Source organism: Cibotium barometz, chromosome 16 (assembly GCF_041138505.1).
Source record: "Cibotium barometz isolate CiBa-2024 chromosome 16, ASM4113850v1, whole genome shotgun sequence".
NCBI classification, from domain to species: domain Eukaryota; kingdom Viridiplantae; phylum Streptophyta; class Polypodiopsida; order Cyatheales; family Cibotiaceae; genus Cibotium; species Cibotium barometz.
The window spans coordinates 43,404,839-43,426,758 of NC_141061.1; the positions used below are offsets into that span (position 1 = coordinate 43,404,839).

At 45.3% G+C, this 21,920-nt stretch overlaps 1 protein-coding gene across 9 annotated transcripts in view; it reads left to right on the top strand.

The window, feature by feature from the left end:
* The window catches only part of LOC147630678 (uncharacterized), a 62,600-nt gene that overhangs the window by 8,865 nt on the left and 31,815 nt on the right, over nt 1-21,920 (top strand). For all 9 annotated transcript variants that reach the window (XM_086810622.1, XM_086810620.1, XM_086810618.1 and 6 more), the window contains one exon: nt 10,333-10,416. In XM_086810622.1, the coding sequence (XP_086666748.1) occupies nt 10,333-10,416 (84 nt within the window). The remainder of the gene's footprint in view (nt 1-10,332; nt 10,417-21,920) is intronic.

A 21,920-nucleotide genomic window follows, 5' to 3' on the forward strand; every position in this document is an offset into this window, starting at 1 on the left:
CTGCGCGCTCTCTCTTTCGCTGCGCGCTCCCTCTCCCTAGCTACCTGCCTGCGTGCTCTCTCTCTTTCTTTCTTCGCTGCCCACCTTTCCCGTTGCCCACCTCTCCTGCTACTCACATACGCACTTGTGCACCTATTGCCACCCGCGCACCTTAGTTGTAGGGTAGGGTTGTAACCCACCCCCAAGCAGGTAAGGGCTTGCACCTCATGGGGGTGGGGTTCGTGAAGAGCAACCTCTCAAACAGTCCAACAGTTTGACATGGCCAGCAAGAAAACCTTCTCCGAAACCCTTATCTCCCCTCCTACCAAATCCAATGAAAAACCATCACCATGGGAGCGGTACCTCCTGAGCATGATTCAACATCTTCAGCAAACAAATTCAGCCTTGCAAAATGAACTACATCAGACAAAACAACATCTTTCAACCCTGGAGAAACAGATTAAGGAACAACAACACGAAAAAGAAAACAGGGAGGAAATCACACAGGTAAATTTACTTAATCCACAGCCTAAAGAAATTCTCATTAAAGAAGTAATATCACAGATTAATGAAGAGAACAAGCTGCAATGGATTGCAAAAGAAATTAGGGTGGGTGGTTTGTTAGAGGGTTGGGAACAGGTGGAGGTATTGGAGGACGAGGAGATTGCGAATGATACTTATGTCCCGGAATGCGAGATTCTACAAAGAAGGGTGTGTAGAGCTATCTCTTTCATCGACATTGGAGATCCCTCAGTGGCAATCAAAGGAAAACATGTGGTTTTGAGGTACGCAGATATGAAAGACAAAATTAAAGTCATGAAGCAAACAAGGTCACTTAAGGGAACGAAGGTGTGGATGGCGGATGAACTCACAGCCACACAACTAAAAAACAAGAAACAAGAACTCAATAAAGTATAGGAAGCAAGGAAACAAGGAAAATGGGCAGTCTACCATAGAGGTAGAGCTGTTATTGTAGATTTCAGGATAACCAAACATGGTAGTAATGAAGAGTAGCTGCTAGAGAAATCCTTCATGTTATCTAGGATTCTCCTACGGTCATGTAGGGAATTTGAACTATTTCTAGTTTTATTTCTATTTTCATTTTGTTGCCCCCGAAGTGGAATGTAATCACATGGATGTATTTGATTAGTCCTATAGGTCAGATGTGGCCTCTAAAGGACGTTAATATAGTTTTCTTTTCTTTCTTTCTTTCTTTCTTTCTCTCTCTCAAATTTCCAAAGAAGGTGGTTGGCAGCTTTACAAAATTATGATTCTAAGATCACCTACACAAAGGCCGATGCTTTATCAAGAATATGGGCATGTTCTATATCAGCTATTTTCGAAGTACACAAAGATTGGGTGGTCACGGACATTTAAGAGGAATATCTTTTGGATAAGGAGGTGTCACTAATGGTGCAGGAATTACTGCACGGTTCTCATGAAGAGTTGCCTAGTTTCATGCTACAAAATGGTCTCATTCACTACAAAGATAGAGTTTATCTTGTGCCTTCATCAAGCTACAAGCAAAGGGTAATGAAAGAAATGTATTCTTCACCAATGGTGGGGCACTTGGAAATACTCAAGACCTTTGACAAGATAAGGAAGAGTTTCTATTGGAAAGGAATTTGGAAGGACATACATGCTTTTGTCGCAAGGTGTATGCCTTGTCAACTTAATAAGGACCCAATGTATAAGCCTGGTGGGTTACTTCAACCTTTGCCTATTCTCGAGGGGAAGTAGACTCATATTTCTATGGATTTCATTAGGGGTCTTCCACACACAAAGAAAGGTTGGGACATGGTTGTGGATAGGTTGACAAAGGTTGCACATTTCATCCCTACGAAGGTCAAGTACATGGGATCTATGATTGCAAGTCAATTTGTGTATCATATATTGAAGTTGCTTGGTTTACCACAACAAATTGTGAGTGACTAGGATGTCAAATTCATGAGTTCATTTTGGAGAACTTACTTTGAGTCATGGGAACCAAGTTGATGCCAAGCACCTCTTACCAACTTGAGACCGATGGTCAAATGAAGATGGTGAATAAGTGGGTGGAAACTTGAGACACTATTGCCATGACACTCAAAGTGTGTGGGATGAATGGTTTGCTTTAGTTGAGTTTGCCTACATTAGTACTCATGAGAGTATTGGCATGTTGCCTTTTGAGACATTGTATGGTTACAACGTGAATGCACCTATGATGGTTGTCAAGCAAGAAGAAGTGAATCCAAATGCAAAAGAGGAAGTGGAGAGAATGTATGCATTTTTTCCAATAATGCAAGGCAAACATGAAGTGAGCTCAAGTGAGAATGAAGCAGTATGCTGATGCCCATAGGAGACCCTTGAAGTTTCAAGAAGGAGATTGGGTGTTTTTAAGGATTCCCAAGTTAAGATATGGGTCTCTCAAAGGGAACATTGACACCAATTTAGCTCATTACGTCTATGGTCCATACAAGGTTTTGAGAAGAGTGGGTCAAGTAGCATAGCAATTATTACTTCCACCGATTGTGAGGGCAAAAGGACAAAAGGACCGGATTTGCGAGAGATCAGAGCAAATCAACACAACATGAAATGGATGAATGAGTGTATATATAACGGTGAATGAAATCTAGAGGCCCTCTGATGTGAGGTAACTTTGAGTAGTAGACCAGTTAAGAAGCAAAGACGAAGTCAAAGCAAGAGACTCGGTCGGTGACGAAGGCTCGCGTCGAGAACGGCGGTGGCACTGCGTGAGGTTGTCGAAGGTGGGCTGCTGCTGTGTGTAGGGGGTAGAGCCAATGATGAAGATGATGTGTTGGGATTGGTTGCCAGGCTACTGTAATACACAGGGGGCCGGCTGGACGGTGTGGTCAGAAAACGCAATTGTGAGTATTGGTTGACGTTGAAGGCAGAGCGATGATGTAGGTTGCCTTGTGTTGATCGAGGCAATTGCTGCAACTGATGAATGATGCGCAAGAGACAATCGACGGTTGCAGATATTTGGTGGTTGATGTGTTGATTACGTTGATTGACCATGTGTGCAAAAACGCTGCAATTGGATGCTATGTGGGTAGAGCTGGCTGCAGGTTGATCATGACGACGGTTGGTGTTGAAGCGCTGGACGGTGAAACCGGCCTCTGGTAGAAACCAAAGTGCGGTAGACTAGTAGTCACCCTTCCAATTGTAGTCCAATAAATAACAAAATTAACTGGAGCTAGAATGCCCCAAAACTAAAAGAAAATCAACACCTGTTGGCCCCAAAGCTTGGTGCCCCTTTCGATATTTCTTTATTCAAATTCAATGAAATGTATAACTGAGTACAACAAAGCCAGTTCAGGAAAAGTAAACCTGCATGTCCAATTTGGCAGCCCTCAAGACCTCTTAGCACAGAGGGTTCACACACAGATCTGTATCCCACAAAGGCAACACACTGTGCTTCCCTCTAGTCAACCAAGACAATTCAGCAGGCCAGCCTTGAGCACACATCTAGCTGTTCCATGAACATGGTCTTAATTGAGTTCAAATATACATCCACTGTCCAATCTCTGTTTCCACCCTTCAAACTGCCATACCCCTCCTCTCACAAGGGGCCAGATAACACAACTCTGCAGCAGCAGACATAAGCCAGTGGAAAGAAAGAAAGATTGACAAGTTCAGAGCTTACCAATTCAATGCGTGGATTTGCACCAGAGGGACTGAATGTACCAGTCTGTACTTGCAAAAGACTGTCTGTACTTTTCTCCCTGCAGTCGCTTGACTGATGCACCAGCTTGACTATGATAGAGCGCCGCCTACCACTGTTCAGGACGGAACAGGTCTGTAGCCGCCTGTACTTGTCTGTACAGGTCTGCAGTACCTGATTGTACCTGTCCGTACAAGACTGTACGGACTGTACTTACAGTCGCCTGAACCTGCCCGCCGACTGTCTGTACCCTGGTCGCCTGCGCCGCCTGAACCAGTTGATGCACAGCAGTCCGTACTTGCTGTCGTACAGCAGCACCTGCAACCAGTTACGTACAGCTGCCAACAGTACGGACTGTACTTGCTGTCCGTACCTACATGGTTTCTTCCCTCCTCCACGCACGTAGCTTGCACGTTTTTCCAAAAGCAAGAGAGAGAGATGAGAGAGGCGTGTAACTTCCAAAAGTGGAGTTGCCCCTCTCTCCAAAAATATCCTAGTGCCCCTTCCTAAAGTTTATCAACTTCCTAGGGGTCACTTATGCCTAGGGGCCTCCCAAGGTTGAAACATTAAAAATATTAATGTTCTTGGCCCTCCTTCACATTTGAAGATGTCCACACATCATACCATTTGTCCGGGCACCCCAAATATGAATCATTTAATATTTATTTTGCTCACCAACCACCATGCCCACACTTGTGCTCTTCCATTTTCACAGGGTCATGACATACCCCCCTCTTGAAAAATGGCAAGCGTCCTCGATTGCAATGTGGTGATACAGCAAAATATCCAAAGTGAAATGTACAATATGGCAAGATCAGCGTCCCAATCTCTCTAAGCCATGCGTATGTAACAACATTCACTGCAAACCAATGGTGTAGTAGTAGTCCAAGTTGTATACCACTGTGAACCATACACAACCACAACATCCAATGTGACTAGTACACACATATCATAGAAGTCCCATAAACAGATGTACTGTCAGCCATCAGTACCTTGGGGTGAGACAAAAACTGCACCAAGCGACCTCTAGATGTCATCTGAGCCTATCTGTATCAAGGGAGTGGAGGTGCTACCCCCCTCTTGAGCATCAGGCAATGCTCCAGACCCATGCTTTGCTGAACCTGAATGAGCCGTAACAAGAGTCGGCTCCAACTCAAAGGCATCAAGATAAAGCTGCAAAACCTGTGGTGAATCTGTTAAGTCACCTTCCTCCATCCACTTCGCATCCATCGGAGTATAGTTCTTGAACTTCACAAGATAGCGATGGGAAACTTTACCTTGTACCTTTCTTTCCTTATGTGCCAGTATCTGCCCTGGAATAAGAACCTCATCAAGTTCCTCAACTTCCGGCTGAGCCTCATCTGATACGGCCTCAGGCACATCCCCACGGAAAGGTCTAAGGAGACTCACATGAAATGCATTGTGAATCCTCCAGTGATCTGGTAGCTTCAAGCGATAGGCCACCTCACCAATCTTTTCCAATACCTGAAAAGGTCCATAATAATGCATGCTCAACTTAGGGAATAAGCGCTCTTTACCCTTCATCTTCTTGAGCCTAGCTTTTTCAAATCGCAAAAGAACCCAATCACCCAATGCAAACTCTAATGCACGTCTGTGCCGGTCTGCTGCTTTCTTTTGCTTCTGCTGAGTTTTCTAGAGTGCCAACTTCACTATGCGATAAGCTTCATCCATGTTCTCCACATACTGATCAGCCTCAAAGATCTTATCCTTTGTGTGCAAAATGGGTGGTACCTTCTTTCCTCCTTCCACAATCTCAAAAGGCGCCTTGCCCGTCGAGGTATGGACGGTGTTATTATATGCAAACTCCACCAAAGGAAGATACTTTTCCCATTGTTGCTTGTGCTCTGACACATAACAGTTAAGAAGGTCTAACACTATAGAATTAGCCTCTTCCGATTGACCATCTGTTTGTGGATGAAATGAAGATGAAAACTTGAGAGTTGTACCTATGTTGTCAAACAACCCTCTCCAGAATAAACTCGTCATCCGTGGATCACGGTCACTAATGATAGACGAAGGCAAGCCATGATACTTGAAGATGTTCGCCATGAACAACTTCACCATATGAGCAACTTTGATCGTCTTACGCACGGGAATGAAATGAGCCTGCTTACTGAACCTGCATATGATAGTGCAAATGCCATCATTACCCGTTTGTGTCTGTGGAAGATCAAATATAAAATCGGTGGTGTGTCTGTGATGGGTTGGTAAACTATCCGATACCCCGAAATGTTGGGTGGTGATGCAATGCACAGTGGTTGAGTACTTTAGGTACGGTGCGGTATGGTACGTGTACGGTACGAGTACGTAAAGTACGCATCAAGATAAGTACTTTAAGTATGCTCACATTTTTAACTATATATATTAGTAAAATAAGGAATATGTAGCATCCATACAAAATAGCATGAAAGAAAATGGTAATGCTAAAATGAAAACTAATCTATTAACAACTGAGCAATGACCACTGACTAAAATAATTTAAAAACGGGCCAAATAATTGTTGTACATTGAACCTCATATTTGGTATGCAGACCTTATCCGTACGAGGTATGGTACGGATGGAGTGGTACGAAATAGTACTGAAGGTACACATCGGATGAGTATGGGTACGGAATGCAACTATGATGCAATGACGGTGGGCATAGTGCCTAGAGATCCCTCTGTTGGGTAAAACCCATACGCAAATCCCTGTGGTGGTGCGGCTGGTAATGGATGCATGCCAACACCAGCAGGAAGAATCATGGGTTGGGTGGGAGGGTTTTGTGCTTGTGGTTGTGCAGTATTCTAAAACACATTAGGAGCAGGAATAGAAGGTGAACCAGAAGAGAAAACAATGTTACCTCCTTGTACACCAGTAGTCTAGTATGGGAGTGTATGCTGCTCCTAGACCCTCCTCTATTTGGGTTCACATTACTCCAAGGATCGAGGATAGTTGTTGGTACCATATGTTGAACCTGTGCTGCAGAAGAAGACACCTAGGTAGTGTTAGGCACATAAGCACTCAAAGGTACATACGAACCTGACACGGTGTCCGGCTGAGTTGATGACGATGGTTCTCCGGACGACCAAGGTGGTACTTGTCCTCCCTAAGAGAATGTCCCAAACCAAAGTCCAGGCTGTCGGCTAGACTGTGCAGCAAGGCTCTCCAGATGAGGCTGGATACCGGGGTCTAGCACTGGCACACTGGCTGTAGGCATGTATCGCCGTTTGGAAGCGAAGTTTGATAAGTTTGGAGAGGAAGGACGAAATGCCAAAGGTGTAGAGGGTGAGTAGGTGTAAACAGGCTAGTCGTCTCCCAATGTAAGACCTCAAACGGGGCCTCCAATGAGTAAGAAGTCCCATCCTGTGTGTGGTCTAGATCTGAATAAGGAGAATCAAGTTCTGGTGAGAAAGGCTGGTCCTCTGGAATTGCGGGTAGACGATCCATGTCATGTGCTCTCGAGCTCTTCAATCTCTTTGCTCATGATAACTTTGATACCATGTGAGGGAAAAAGGACGGAAGGAGAAGATGTGCGAGAGATCAGAGCAAATCAACCATGAAATGGATGAATGAGTGTATGTATATGGTGAATGAAATCTAGTACAAGAGGTCCTCTGATGTGAGGTAACTTTGAGTAGTAGACCAACGAAGAAGCAAAGACGAAGTCGAAGCAAGAGACTCGGTCGGTGATGAAGGCTCGTGTTGAGGACAACGGTAGCACTCCGTGAGGATGTCGAAGGTGGGCTGCTGCTGTGAGCAGGGGGTAGAGTCGACGATGAAGATGATGTGTTGGGATTGGTTGCCGGGCTGCTGTAGTACGCAGGGGCCGGCTGGATGGTGTGGGCAGAAAATGCAGCTGTGAGTATTGGTTGACGTTGAAGGAAAAATGATGATGCAGGTTGCCTTTTCTTGATCCATGTAGATGTCCGAGGTGACTCTGCTGAACTGACGACTGATGCGCAAGAGACACAGCCGATGGCTGTAGATATTTGGTGGTTGATATGTTGATTGGCCATGTGTGTAGAAACACTGCAGTTGGATGCTTTGTGGGCAGAGCTGGCTGCAGGTTGATGATGACGACGGTTGGTGTTGAAGTGCTGGACGGACTGAGTTGATGATCACGATGATTGATGCCGCTTGGTGATTGTGACATTGAGTTTGTGCTGGTTGATATAGGCATGGGAGCAGGAGTTGGCCAGCAGAGAAGGACAAGAAGAAAAGTGTTTTCTTAAAGGTAATATAATGATGCCTTGGGCGCCCTTTTGGGCTGGTAGTCACTCACCGACCACTAATATTCATGATGTATTCCATGTGTCTCACTTAAAGGCTTACATTGGGCCCGAAGAAGTCGTACAACCTCTACATCTACAGGACCTGGTCGTACTAATATGTAGAAAAACCCTAACCCTAAATCAGTGGCTGAGCATCACGTCGAATCTACTGTATGGCTTTTAGTGGCATCTGCATCGTGTGGAGATTTCTGAAGTTTGGTATCATATAAGGCTTTCATCTGAGGATTTATTTGGAGCGTGGAGCGCATTGAAGCACTGGAATGCATTGGATTTGTGGAGATTGACACTGGCCAGTTGGTGGTTCCATGTATTCTTCATATGTCCTGAGGAATGTCGTCTTGGGTAGGTTAAGAACAGGTAGTTTTTTTTGTAAGGCCTCAGAGGTTGGGTGTGGTACACATGGTGTAGCTCCACTATGTTGGGTCACCTAGAGCCTTGGCAAGAACAATGTCGCCTACTCCATGGGGAGACGAGGGTTGTGACCAGGGGAGAGTAGTCTTCCTGGGCCACTGTTTCTTTGTTTGCTTTTATGTGGGGATGGTTGACTCTAGACATAAAGCTGTTTATGAGATACTAAGCCCCCTTTAGGATATTAAAGAACATCCTTGTAACATGTAGTGGAATTATGCGTAGATGTGGAATCCTGTCACACACAGTCTCAGACCGCCTTTTGTATCCTGGGTTTTGTGAGTCTTTAGCAATCCACTTTATCACTTCACACTTTAAGAGATGAGAGAGAGAGAGAGAGAGAGAGAGAGAGAGAGATTTGTACACCTTACTAGGTCTTTAATTACCCACTGAAGGGCCCGCTCCTATTGCTAGGAGTATTTGCTTTATTGCTTTGAAGAGAATGACTGACTTTGGACTGTAGATAAGTCAAACACAAGACCTTTGGAAGACCAAGAGTCGGGCTGACTGTACATTGCTGTAGAAGCACCATTGATGTCAAATCTCAATGCCAATGCACTCTTCCAAGGGGGCTGTAGGAAGGCTGCAAACCGTGGTTGAGAGATGGCTGAATTGGGACTGTTCTAGGCTGTGAATGTGCAAGGGGAATGACTGAATATGTTGCGTTTACCTTCACCCGGGAGGATGGAGAAAACGATGAAGTGCATGAATGCTGAAATCTGTTGTAGGGTTGAGAAACGCTTATGGACTGAAACGCTTCTTCCCTATGCTGATGATGCTGGGTTTTTTTGAAGGCTGGATGCTTGTATGCTGAAAACAATGATGTTTGATGCTGAATCGATGATGATCCAATTGGTAAATGCTAAGATGGATGAATGATGCAAAACGATGGCTATTTATATGAGCATACGGTGCAGGTCGGCTGGGTACAAAGTTGGCCGACTGGCTAATAAAGTCTACACGACTTAGCATTAAATGCTACCAACTAGATGATTATAATGGATAACTGGTGGAATAATATTCTAAGGCTTATGCAAGGGTTTACATGCACATGGGGTGAATGCTATTCAAATGCAGAATGCTTTCTAATGCAAACCCTAAAGCTTCTACTGACGTCTACATGCATGAATGATTCTCTTCAAGTGGGTTAAGGGACTTGACTTACTGGCTGAATGACACTTTAAGGCTGAGGAATGACCTACGTAGCTCGTGTCTGACATATCCCAGACTGGGGATTACAATGGGGCCACGGCATGCGACAATATCATATCCTAAAGGGTCCTACTATTGTACAATGATGCTCTGACGATGAGCCATCTTGTCACCATGCATTACAGTGCAGAGTGCATGTGACAATCCTTGATGTGACTTTTTGACTGGAACATTGGGAGATAAACAATGTTTTCCATGTAAGAACCTTCAAGGGCCAACACTTACAAGAATTAGCTTTGATAAAGAGGAGATTTTGGAGCCAGCACGTCCTTTTTCCTAGAGATTGGCATGATCAAGGATAGACTTGATCGGGGAGTTTTTGGATAAATTTAAGAATTTTCTCACTACAGCTGCTAAGAGGGCGGAGCCCGAGTACTTCTCTCACTACCCAAAGCTTTAAAAAACATATGAAAAACCATTTCAATGGAGGCCAGCTTTGTAGAAGCTGGGGGAATGTCATGGAACAGAAAGAAACCTTGGCAAAATCAATTTCGCAAGTCTTGCCACCATAAAGAAAGAGCTCTTTGAGTTGGTTGTTTGGAGTCTGGTTTGCTTGATTTGGATAAGTATAGTTTAATGCGTGCTGATCGGCGGACAATAATGATTTATGGTTGTGAAATAATAATATTTGAATGTATATCACCCTTCATAAAATAAGAAGATCAATTGATAGCGTGACTAATGATAAATAAAATGGGACTTTTTTTATTTTTTATTTTTTAATGGTATGAATTCTAAGTATAACTGATAAGATCATGGACTCTTGATTTTTATAGGCTTCACCTGAACAAGGCCAGTTTCTTGCAATGCTTGTGCGGCTGATGGGAGCTGAGCGCTGTATCGAGGTTGGTGTCTACACGGTAAATTCTTCAGTTTGTATTGCATCTCTCTTAACAAGTGAGCATTTGATTTGAGTTGGCTGATGAAGAGACAGGGAACCATTAATTTTAACAATGGATTTCAAGTTAAATCCTGGTAGCGCTAAAAGAATAGTATGTAGAGCTGTGCTGTCTTATGGTGTGACTGAGTAGCTCATCATTTCCCTATTTTGTAAGTTCTGGCCAAATCACTGCTTCAGTGCACGTATACAAAGCCTTCCTTTTTTCTTGACTAGATGGATGGTCATTCTCCCGGAATGCAGGTCATCTTTTCATACCATGTCAACATAAAACAAAAAAACTGTGTGTGTAGAATTGAGTGACATGCCACTATCTTTGTTGGTGGCTTTGCAGGAACCTCAGCTGCGCTTTCAAATCTCTTGAAGAGTATTAACCCATGCCTTCAATTTTGAATTAATACTTTGCACTTGATGTGGTACACGACCAAACTATAATGCAAGGATCCAGGCTTAAGCTAATATCTTAATAATAATATTAAATAACGTTGAAGGGGCAAGTAGCTTAAGCAAAAAAGTAATCCGGAATTGGGCTAGACAAGACTCAAACTTTAGAGATATGGTACACTCAAGCAGTATATTTAGGTGGCTGGTTAATCGAACATAGTATATGCCATGGTGTTTTTTGGGTAACCTCATCAACTCCTCAGCTTCTTTCTAGTTTTGTGCTAAGAGGCTGACCCCTCACATCTGGTGCAGAGTAGGGGGTAAAGTTGGAAGTTTCCTAAATCTCTGCGATCATTTCAAACATGAAGCTTTTTTTAAGCTTGTTAAAAGGGCACAAGGAAGTTGGCACGATAGGCTGTCGTTCAAATTTCTGTTGGATCGGGGAAGACCACTAACAAGCCTTAGCTGTCCAAAAGAAAAAGTTGCAAACACAATTTAAGTGTGGTTTGTAGTGTTGAGAAGCAGCAAGCTGCAAGTCGTGATACTTTGCAATGGTGAACAAGGAAGAAGTGTTGATGTTTCTCGGAGGCTAGAGCTCATGATGGGCGACCTAGTAGCTTTGCAAGATGACAAGAAGGTAAGCCTAAGCCGTAAGGGTTTTATGACATACTTGCTTGATGTATCTCTTGCAATTCATGTAGTTTTGAAACTAATTGGTCGCACTAAAGAGATTGTTTTTTAGCTCTCTTGGTGAGTTGAGCAAGAAGCTTGGACCATGTGACTGTTAACTGGGGAAAATCATTTGCTTTTACCTTTTTTAAAAGTACTCTGAGAATTGTGAACAATCCCGGCCATTAGTAGTAGCTTAAGCTATGTGGTAACTTTTCAAAAGGAGGTTTGGAGTTGTGGGACCAGTGGGCATCGAGAACTTTTCTACATATTCAGGACTTGGAAAAGATTTTGTGTTCTGGTGGAGGAGTGCATACTTATGCATTGACATTTTGCCTACAAAGATTGGTATTTTGGAGTTAGTCTGGAGTCTAGTCAAGCGTCCTTAGTGGTGTGAACACCCTCTTATTTAGTGTCAAAAGATAAGGCATCGGTGCATATAAAAGCATGTATTTGGGTGGATTCATTATCATAGTGAATATGATTTGAGTTGTGCAATCTTGCTCTCTTGGTTGTTAACACATCTCTCCCTCTTACTCTCTTTCTCTCTCTAATCCTTGTACAACCATTTCCATCGGTTGAAGCTCCATCTCCTCTCTCCTTCAAGCTTCATCTCTCTCCACATACTCACCTTGATGATGATTTCACCCTCCATAGTTGCATATGTGTGATCTCCTGTGATATGCAATATGGTAACAGAGCGTGGGTTACTTTGCTAAGCCTTGCATTTCTTGTGCTTCATGTGTTCATAGCTATGCTTTAGCCATCATCAACATGCTTCTGCATTTTTGTGCATCATCAACCTGCTTCTGTGTTTTCTCCATGTGAAGGTTGCCATCGCCATCATCATCCTGCGTTTTCTGCAGCGCCTTGCGTTACTTTGCTCTGCGTTTCTCTCTGCTTGAGCTCTGCCGCCCTAGAGCCGGCCAGCACCTTGCTCAACTACCCCAAAGCCAAGCGCCGTCGACTCTTCCCGCCACTGTTTGCTCAGCCACCTCTGCCTACCCAACAAGGCGGCGCTAGTGTGGAGGGCTCCGCTGGCTGAGCCGCATGGTTTGCCCCGACCAAGCCGCCTGGTTCTACCACTGCCACTGGCTGCGGACTGGTGACTGCCTTGCGTTCTGTGCGCTTTGCTGGTGCCCCTTTGTGCACGGTCAGTCTTGGTCACTACCTGTCTTCTACATGAACAATAGGCCTGCATCGTCATCGTTTTTCTTAGCAGCACTATAACTCCTTCAGCCATATCAGCGTTTGAAGTTGCGCTTTATTTTCTAACAAGTGGTGAAATCGTCAGATTGGATGTGAAATTGAACAAAGATAAAGCTTCTGATCCTGCAAACCCAAGTAAAGCCCTACAATTTTGTTTACTTGGTGCTCCTCTACTTCACCAGTGCAATAGCTTGCACACGTACTTAGTGATCATATCAGTTTGAGTTGCAATATTATGGAGGTGCTCATCCGTTCCCTCTGGTTCTCTTCCTTGGCCATCATGCCAAAAAGGATAGGAACTATGAGTATTGCAAGCACCATCACGACCCATCTGTTCTTTGCAAGTACTCTTCCCACACACACACGCACACACACACTTTTCAGTAATTCTTATACTACCAGTGGGAAACCTCGTTGCGAGGTGAAAACCCACAAAACCATAGTCACAAGGGAACGGGAACGTTTTGGGGAACGGATGACTGTTTGGAACGGGAACGAAAAGCTTGAATAAAAGGGAACGGAATCGGGAACGCCACATCATTGCATAAATGTGTTTATGAATTTACTTTATATATCTGTAAATGCTTTGGAAAGAGGCATAGTAAAGAAAGAACCTCAAACCATCTCAGTAGTGGCCATGATAATGCATAGATGTGTTCTACATGATACATAGTTCACTTATATTTCTTACATGGTCTGCGGTGCCATTTTGGAACGGGAACGGGAACGGCTATCTCTATGGAACGCGTTCCCCCGTTCCAAGAGCTTGGAACGACGTTCCCTTGTGACTATGCACAAAACCTACAAACAAAACATCATGATACAACTGAGGTCACACACACACACACACACACACACACACACACACACATACATATACATATACATATACATGTATATATACATATATACATACATACATATATATATCTGGATTAAAACAAAAAGTTTTGAAAAAAAGGTGACGTGGCATTGATGATGTGGCACTGACACGTGGTAGGATAGCAATGCAAGATCACCTTATAGGCTTGGAATCTTTTGGAAAGCAAAAGATTAAAAGGTTTTTTAAGTCTTTCCATTTCTTGGGAGATGTTCTCTCAACCATGAGTGTACCTCACCATGCATTGGCTGTTTTCGTAAGATTTAAACTAGCTATGCGAATCTTGGGTGGCTCCGAATAGTTTTCAGAACCAAAAGCAATATCAAATCGGTGAATAAAAGTGAGGGCATTGATGATGTGGCAAAAAAAGTGATGTGGCACTGACACGTGGTAGGATAGCAGCGCAAGGTCACCTTATAGGCTTGGATTCTTTTGGAAAGCAAAAGATTAAAAGATTTTTTTAAGTCTTTCCATTTCTTGGGAGATGTTCTCTTAACCATGAGTGTATCCCACCATGCATTGGCTGTCTCCATAAGTTGTAAACTAGCTATGCGAATCTTGGATGGCTCCGAATAGTTTTCAAAACCCAAAGCAATATCAAATTGGTGGATAAAAGTGAGGGCTTTGTTTGTGTAACCATAAGCTCCATCATATGGTGTAAACTGCACCGTCTTTCCTCCTCCTTTGAACTCCTTAGCTTTGCATTGACCTTTCTTCTCTTTCTTTCCACGTCGTGGAGAGGGTGACCTAGAAGGGGAAGAAGAAGAAGAAGATGAGGAAGATGAAAGGCTTGATGAAGAAGATGGGCTCGTGGACCTTTTCCGACCATGTTGACTTTTCCCACAATGAGAGTGGGCTGATTTGGAATGGCTCCTCCCCCTTCCACGAGAAGGGGGAGGATTGGGTGATCTCTTTGATGAAGACTTTTGATTTTTAGTCGCGTTCTCCTTGTTGGTTACTCATCCTCTTTCTTCTTTTGCTCGATCTTCTTAGATAGTTGCTAAAAAATTCTCATCAAGTCGGGATCTTGGATAATAGTGTCCAAATTGGTCATAGTTTCTTTGACCATGTGGGTTCTTGGGTTTTCTTTCCACTTTTGGTGGCTTGGTCCTCTTCTTGGTGGTGGGTGCTTCCCATTGCTTGAAAAAAAAGCAAAAAGCACCGCATGTTAAGATCGTTATTTCTCGTAGGAGAGAAATATAGCCTTCGTTCTGATACCACTGAAACAAGCCTTCGTAAGGGCTATGGCATGGGTACTCAGCTTATCTTCAAGACAACAACAATTTCACGTGTAAAACCTTGAGAAAATCTGAAAATAATCAAAAGAGAGAGAGTAGCGATAGAGGACACCATAGTAGGGGTTGACCATTGAAATAGCCTTGGTCCCCCCCCACCCCCCCCCTCCCCCCCCCCCCCCCCTCAGATTTATATTAGATAAAACCCCTTGGAGAAGTCTTGAGTACAAGTTCTTAGAGCTAGAGAGCTTTCGTCCTTTTACATGTCTCAACAATGAGAGAATAGCCGAATTTATAGTTCTTAGTCGAAAAAGCATCTTTTTATCTAATATAACTTGAAGGGAGGGGGGGGGGGTTCGCCCAAGGCTATTTTGACCCCTAGTGTGGTGTCTTGTTTCTCTGCTCTCTCTCTCTTGTTTATTTTCAGTTTTTCTCAAGGTTTTATGTGTGACATTGTTGTTTTCTTGAAGGTAAGCTACGTACCTGTGCCACAGTCCGTACGAAGGCTTGTTTCAGTAGTATTAGAGCCTCCTTGAAAATGTGATTCACCCTCTCCGTGTGCCAATCGGATTGAGAATGATTAGAGGAAGTCATACTCAACGTAGCGTTCAATTCTGGAAATCGAGTTGCGAGAAGTGTCAAGAAAACTTTGAATTCCCTATCACTCGCTATGTCACAAGGCAATCCATACAACTTGAAAAGCTGCTCAACAAACTCTTGCACCGAATTAGTCTTTGTCGATGAGTCTACCATCACCTAGATGGCATCATGCCCTTTTTTGGTCCATGGTAGTCCAACAATAAAATCCTTGGAAATACTATTTCACTTTTCGAAAGGGATCTCTAGAGAATGTAACAACTCTCCAGCACTAAGGGGCTCAACCTTATTAACCTGTCACATTGATGACATTTCATCACATAGTCTTGGACTTTTGCCTTCATCTTAGGCCAATAAAATGTTCGTTTTATCAAGTCATAGGTAAGTTGTATCCCCGAAATTTGGATCCATACAAATAACGTGTCCAAATTTTCAATGCGTATATAATCCCATACAATTCTTTACGTTGAGTATGCCACTTGACTTGGTTTCTTGCTTTTCGAGTGCAGAGGTTAGCCACCTGGAACAAGGCAGCCCCTATTGCATAATCGTTGGAGTCAATCTTAACCACAAGCGGTTAACCGGCTAGGATCCGCTAAGGCCAAAATAGGTGCTTCCTTCACGTGGAGCTTGAGAGTATGAAAAGCCTCGTCAAGCCTCTCATTCCAAGTAGGAGGACTTTTGGACTTTTGTCCCCGTCCTCTGAGAAGGTGCATGAAAGGAACAATCAGATTTGAATAATCCTTCACTGACTTTTTAAGAAAAATAGTGAATTGCAAGAATGCCCGAAGTTGCCTCATTGTCCATGGAATTGGCCAATGCCCCACCTTCTGGAACCACTCAAGATCAATTTTCATACCATCTCGAGAAATCCAATGACCTAGGTATGCTAGGATTTAGAGTTTGTTAATGCTTATGTACGGTTACCAACTTAGATCTCTGTTAACTATATCAGGAATTCACGGTATAAAGATTGATGCGGATCTGCAAGAGATTCTAGTCAATGCATGCGAATCTATCAGAAATGCTCACTCAGGATAGAGCATGGTTTTATGTTGATAGGAGGTGTTCAGTGAGGGAGTTCTCTGAGGGGATGCTTGTATATCTATGGATATCCAAGAGTTCTGAGACGTTGCGGATGGGGAAGGTTGGGAGTTGTCCCCTAGGTACTGTGGACCTGAATGGATCTTGAAAAGAATTGGTGAGGTGGCTTATAAATTAGAATTGCCTCCTAATGTAAAAGTTTCTCGAGTTTTTCATGTGAGTAGACTCGAGGAAAAATTGGGAGCTGAGGATAACGTTGTTACAGCTTAGGAGCTAGTAGAGGTTGAGGACTTGTCCTTTGTTTGGCATGAGCTAGAGCTTATATTGGATTCAAGGAAATGAAGCTTAGGAATAAGTTGATCCATGAGTATAAAGATCAGATGTAAAGATAGGGTGGTGGAGGACTCGACCTATGAGACAACTGCTAGTTTAGAGAAGAGTTTCATTGACTTTGCTTCCTATAGTGGCAATAGTCACTATATAAGTGACTCTTGGGTTATTGTGTTGGGAGGTTGTCATACTTGTGACAGTTGGTCTACACATTGAACAAATTAGTCTTTCGCTTGCCATGGACATGGTGACTCATAGGCGGTCTTGCCGAGGGTCCCTTAGGATATGCTCTGTTTTGGTATGGGACGCTAGGGCTAATTGGCTTGGCATGTGGGGAGTGGAACCTCAGCCCTTGTGTGTTTAGCTTGTGTATCGGGTGATCTTATGTAGGGAGCTTCACACTGAGGCTTGCCATGGAGTCCTTGAGATAGCTAGCACTTGAGGGCCACCTTGTAGTATGGTATGTCCAAGTTTCCACTTAGTTCTTAGGATCTGGCTCTAGAGCTGGGGCGGTCCAGGCGCCCCAAGATGAGAGGCGCATCCCAACACCGATGGAGACTACAACAGAGGATCAGGACCATACAAGCACGGCATGGGAGACGTCCAGTCAGAGTACTTACCATGGAGGACATTGAGGATATCCGCCATCGATCGATGAGAGACATCTTTGGATAGTGATGTATATGATGCTTACCTTTGTTGCCGGAGTTTTCCTTCCCAGATGTTATCCATTAGGAGCTCCTAGTACCTCACTTTTCCTTATAGTTGTTGTTTCAGTTTCAGTTAGTTGTTTAGTTGTTTTAGCTTTTCTTACACAGACATTGTATCAGATCCACCAATTGTTGTAACCTTTTTGGTCTCATAGGTCATTTTGGCCTTTTGAGGACGTTAATATATCATTTCATTACATTTCTCTCTCTCTCTCTCTCTCTCTCTCTAGGTTTGATTTGTTCTATTTCATTTTCCGTTCCATGATGAGATATGCCATGGACATTATTGTATCACTTGGTCTCATAGGCCCATTGGGTCTTTAGTAGATGCTCTCTCTCTCTCTCTCTCTCTCTCTCTCTCTCTCTCTCTCTCTCTCTCTTTTTCTTTGTTCACGGTGTGCGCTGGTGGCCCTACTTCCGCCTCCCAGTTTCCAGCGCATAGGCGCCCTTGCCCCGCCCCCCTTGTCAAGCTCCTGCTGGCCCTGCTTCCGCCTCCGAGTTTCCAGCGCACAGGCGCCCTTGCCCCGCCTCCCTTGTCAGGCTGCGCCTGTTCATACATTGTGTGCTCACTGCCCTATTCCCCGCCCGCCCTTGCTCAGGCCCCCAAGGTAGCAACTAGGGGAAATAACACAATGAACCTACAGGAGCTGGAGGCATACATCAAGATAGTGGAGGACAATAGCAAGAAATTACTGGGTGAACAAAAGAAGGTGTGGGACAGGGTTCTGAACCAACATGAAAAACAGTTGGAACGCCTCTGCAAGGAGATACAAGGAAAGAACAACAGGATTGAAGAACTGACAGCCCAAGTGAACCACCAGGAAGAGGTGATTCAGATGTTGAAAGAGACCCAGCTGCAACAAATAGGAATGCCAAAAGCTGCCCCAATGATAGGGGGAACTCCGGGCAGAAATGGAAGCCCCAAAGGCTACGGTCAAGGACCACACAGTGGAGGAAGGGGAACTGAATATTCAGGAGGGTTTAAGGGCTGACTTGGAGCAGTTAAAAGCTGCGAGTGATAAGTTGCGGGAAGAACTGCAGACCACGAAGAAAGATTGGGTGGAGGTGGTGAAGAAGCACAAACCCCCGCAGAGCATCATACATGAGACTCTCGAGGAGGAGAAACCCAGGAAGGATAGGGCCCTCCATGTGCGAGTACGGGGGCTACAGGCGGGGGCTTCCCCAAAGGAGGATGCCATGACACTTTTCTAGATGCTAGGAGTGGACGGGATCGCCCCCCCCCCCCCCCCCCCCCCGGTTGCATACACATGGAGGGCAGGAAAGGATATGACACGAGAGCGACTCCCCATCATTAGATTCCCTGATGCCACCAGCAGACAAGCCTTCTTAGATAGGCGGGCTGCCCTCAAGGGCACACAGGTGTACATGGGAGATGATCTCACTCCAGCACAGGTGGCACACCGGCGTGAGGCGATGGTGACTGTTCATGAGGCCCGCAGAGCAGGCAAGTGGGCTATCTATAGGGATGGTAGAGTCATTATCATTGAGCACCGTCCCCAATAGGATTTCACTCTTACCTGCACACCACCCGTCCCTCCACCACCTCGCCCCATCTCGCATTACACTCAGGTCCTCTTTGATCACGAGCTTGACCTTGTTTACTCCAAGCACATCTATCGCCAACTCCAGGATGTGGAACCTACTGTCCCCCTATCCACCCTCACAACACAACTCACCACCATACTCCACACATCCGCCATAGCTTCTTTCATATGCACGCGGCGGTCTACCGCCAAGCCACCTTGCGGTTCCATGCCCCATAACTGTTGGTATGATGACGAATGTCGGGCCACACACTCCCGTCTTAAGCATGAGGTACGGATTGGGCAAATCACGCAGCACCAAGCGCAACGGATTTCTCAACGGCTCACCGGACGCAAGAAGCGAGAGTTCTATGCTCGGAAAGAGGTTGAGTTATACCGACTTTTCTTAGGGCCGAATTGCAAAGAGGCATGGAGGAAACTCCGAGAACATTGCCCTCCTACACCTATCACCTGCCCCGACACATGGCACTCCTATGCATGCTCCCTCTTATCATATCCCCCATCAGCCACCCCTACCCCCACCACCAAAACCCCGCCCCACCACCTCCACCTTCTTCACAAAGGGCATGGTCCTCAAGGCCATTCATAGACTACGCAATGGGCGAGCCCAAGATCATGAGGGACTCACTGCCGGGTACATCTCGCATGCCCATGATACCCTAGCGCCCCTACTAGGCTACATGTTCAACAGATTCCTTTGTGAAGGATTTCCACCTTCTTGGTCCACCAACACCATCACTCCCATCCTCAAAGCCGGAGATCCACTTGATCCTAATAACTACAGGACATAGTCACAGGAAACGGTTAACGGAACAAGAAGGACAAAGCTATCGGAAACGGAAACGACTTAATCTTTGAAATGGAAACGGCTTCTTGGAAACAACATAGTTATATTTTGTATGCAACCTTAAGAGTTTCATCAAGAAACGGCACAAAGGAAACGAGAAACGGGTGACATTGGAAACGGAGCTTCCAATCCGATAGGCCCCGAAACGGAGTTTCCTTGTGACTATGCTATAGGACGATCATGATTGGCCACACATTGGCGAAGCTCTATGGATCAGTGTAGAGGCGGAGCTTAGTTCATTTGCAGAGAGCCAGGGATGCAGAGCGTCAGGGCAGGCTGGCTTTCGGATGAGCTACTCTAACCTTGACCACATCTTCACCCTCCGTGCCATCATTGAGGAGGGTAGAGCACGACACTAGAGGATTTACTGCTGCTTTGTGGATTTCCGCAAAGCTTTTGATATTGTACCCCGAGCCCGCCTCTTGCACCGGCTACAGGAGATCGGAGTCCCATCTGACATGGTTTGGAGCATCATCGCCCTCTATGAGTCCGTCACCGGACGAGTGAGAGCCCTAGGAGGTACATCACAGGAGATTTCCAGCACCATTGGGGTGAAATAGGGCTGCCCTCTATCACCCACTCTTTTCGGACTCTACATTGATGAGATCTCGAGCTTCATTGATGGACGGGGCTGGTCCGACACTGGCAGGCATATTGATCCTCATACTACTTTATGCAGATGACATCGTCCTCCTCTCAGACTTAGCAGCCGAAGGGCTTCAGAGACAGTTGAATGCCTTGCATGACTTTTGCACTTAGCGGGACCTCTCTGTTAAATCTTGGTAAAACCAAGGTAATGGTCTTCAATACCTCTCGCCCCGTCACATCCAGATTGAGCTTCACATATAGAGGGGATCTTGTGGAGATTCTCTCATCCTATGTCTACCTTGGTGTCACTTTCAGTGGCCCACGCTTTACCATGCTTCCCGCAGGACATGCCGCGGGGATATGCAGCCTTGAGCTTACTTGAGCGGCAATGCTTCTAGGCACATTTCCAGGAGCCCAGGATGAAGGGCTGGTTTTTTGACACCCTCGTCACACTAGCCTTGATGTATGGAGCATCTTTCTGGGGGCTAGATTTATCCGATGAGGATTGGCAGCGAGTTGAGAGGCCCTAGGTCATGATGTTCTCCCGTATGATCCGCAGCAAGCCATCAGTCCCACACTAGATTATCCAGGCAGAGTTTGCTGCAGCCCCGATGGTAGTGGAGGCACTCTTCAAGACAGTCACGTACCTTCATCGCATCAGTCACATGGATCCCCACAGGTACCCGAGGCTTGCCCTGGAGTCCTCCAGACAGCTAGCACTTGAGGGGCACTCTGGAGTATGGTATGCACTGGTTTCCACTTGGTTCTCAGTATACGAGCTCTGCATGGACAGCCTACCCCCCCTTCACTATAGTTTGGACTCCCCTTTTTTCCGGCTGTCTCACGAGGATACCAACCGGGTTATCCGGTCAGATCTTCTTAGCCTCTACACACATTGCACATGGATCACACCCCCAGAGCTCCCCACGAAGATGCACTTCCTCACACTCACTGAGGATGGATTCATCCAGCAGCCGGGCTACTTGAGTGTTCACATGTCCCATGCCATGCAGATTGCGATTGGCCAGATACGGGTTTCTTCCCACCGCCTGAGAGTGGAGACAAGTAGAGCCGAGCGCATCTTCAGAGTCGGGAAGCTCGGACACCCAGAGAGGAGAGGATCTGCTGACTATGCCACACAGAGGTTGAGACGAGGGAGCATTACATATGCCGCTGCCCAGTATACTATGAGATCCGCAGGAGGTTTCACTGTCTATTTCTTGACGGATTCGGTCCACTCTCCAAGATCATTGACTTCCAGGACCAGCGTTGCCTGGGCCTCTTCGTGCTTGAGCTCCGTAGACATAGGGACACCTTGAGACACAGGCCCCAGCCACCCTGCCCCCTCCCTCGGTAGCCAACCATCACCAGTTTCTTTTGGACCCAGGAGGTGGAGGACACCGTCAGT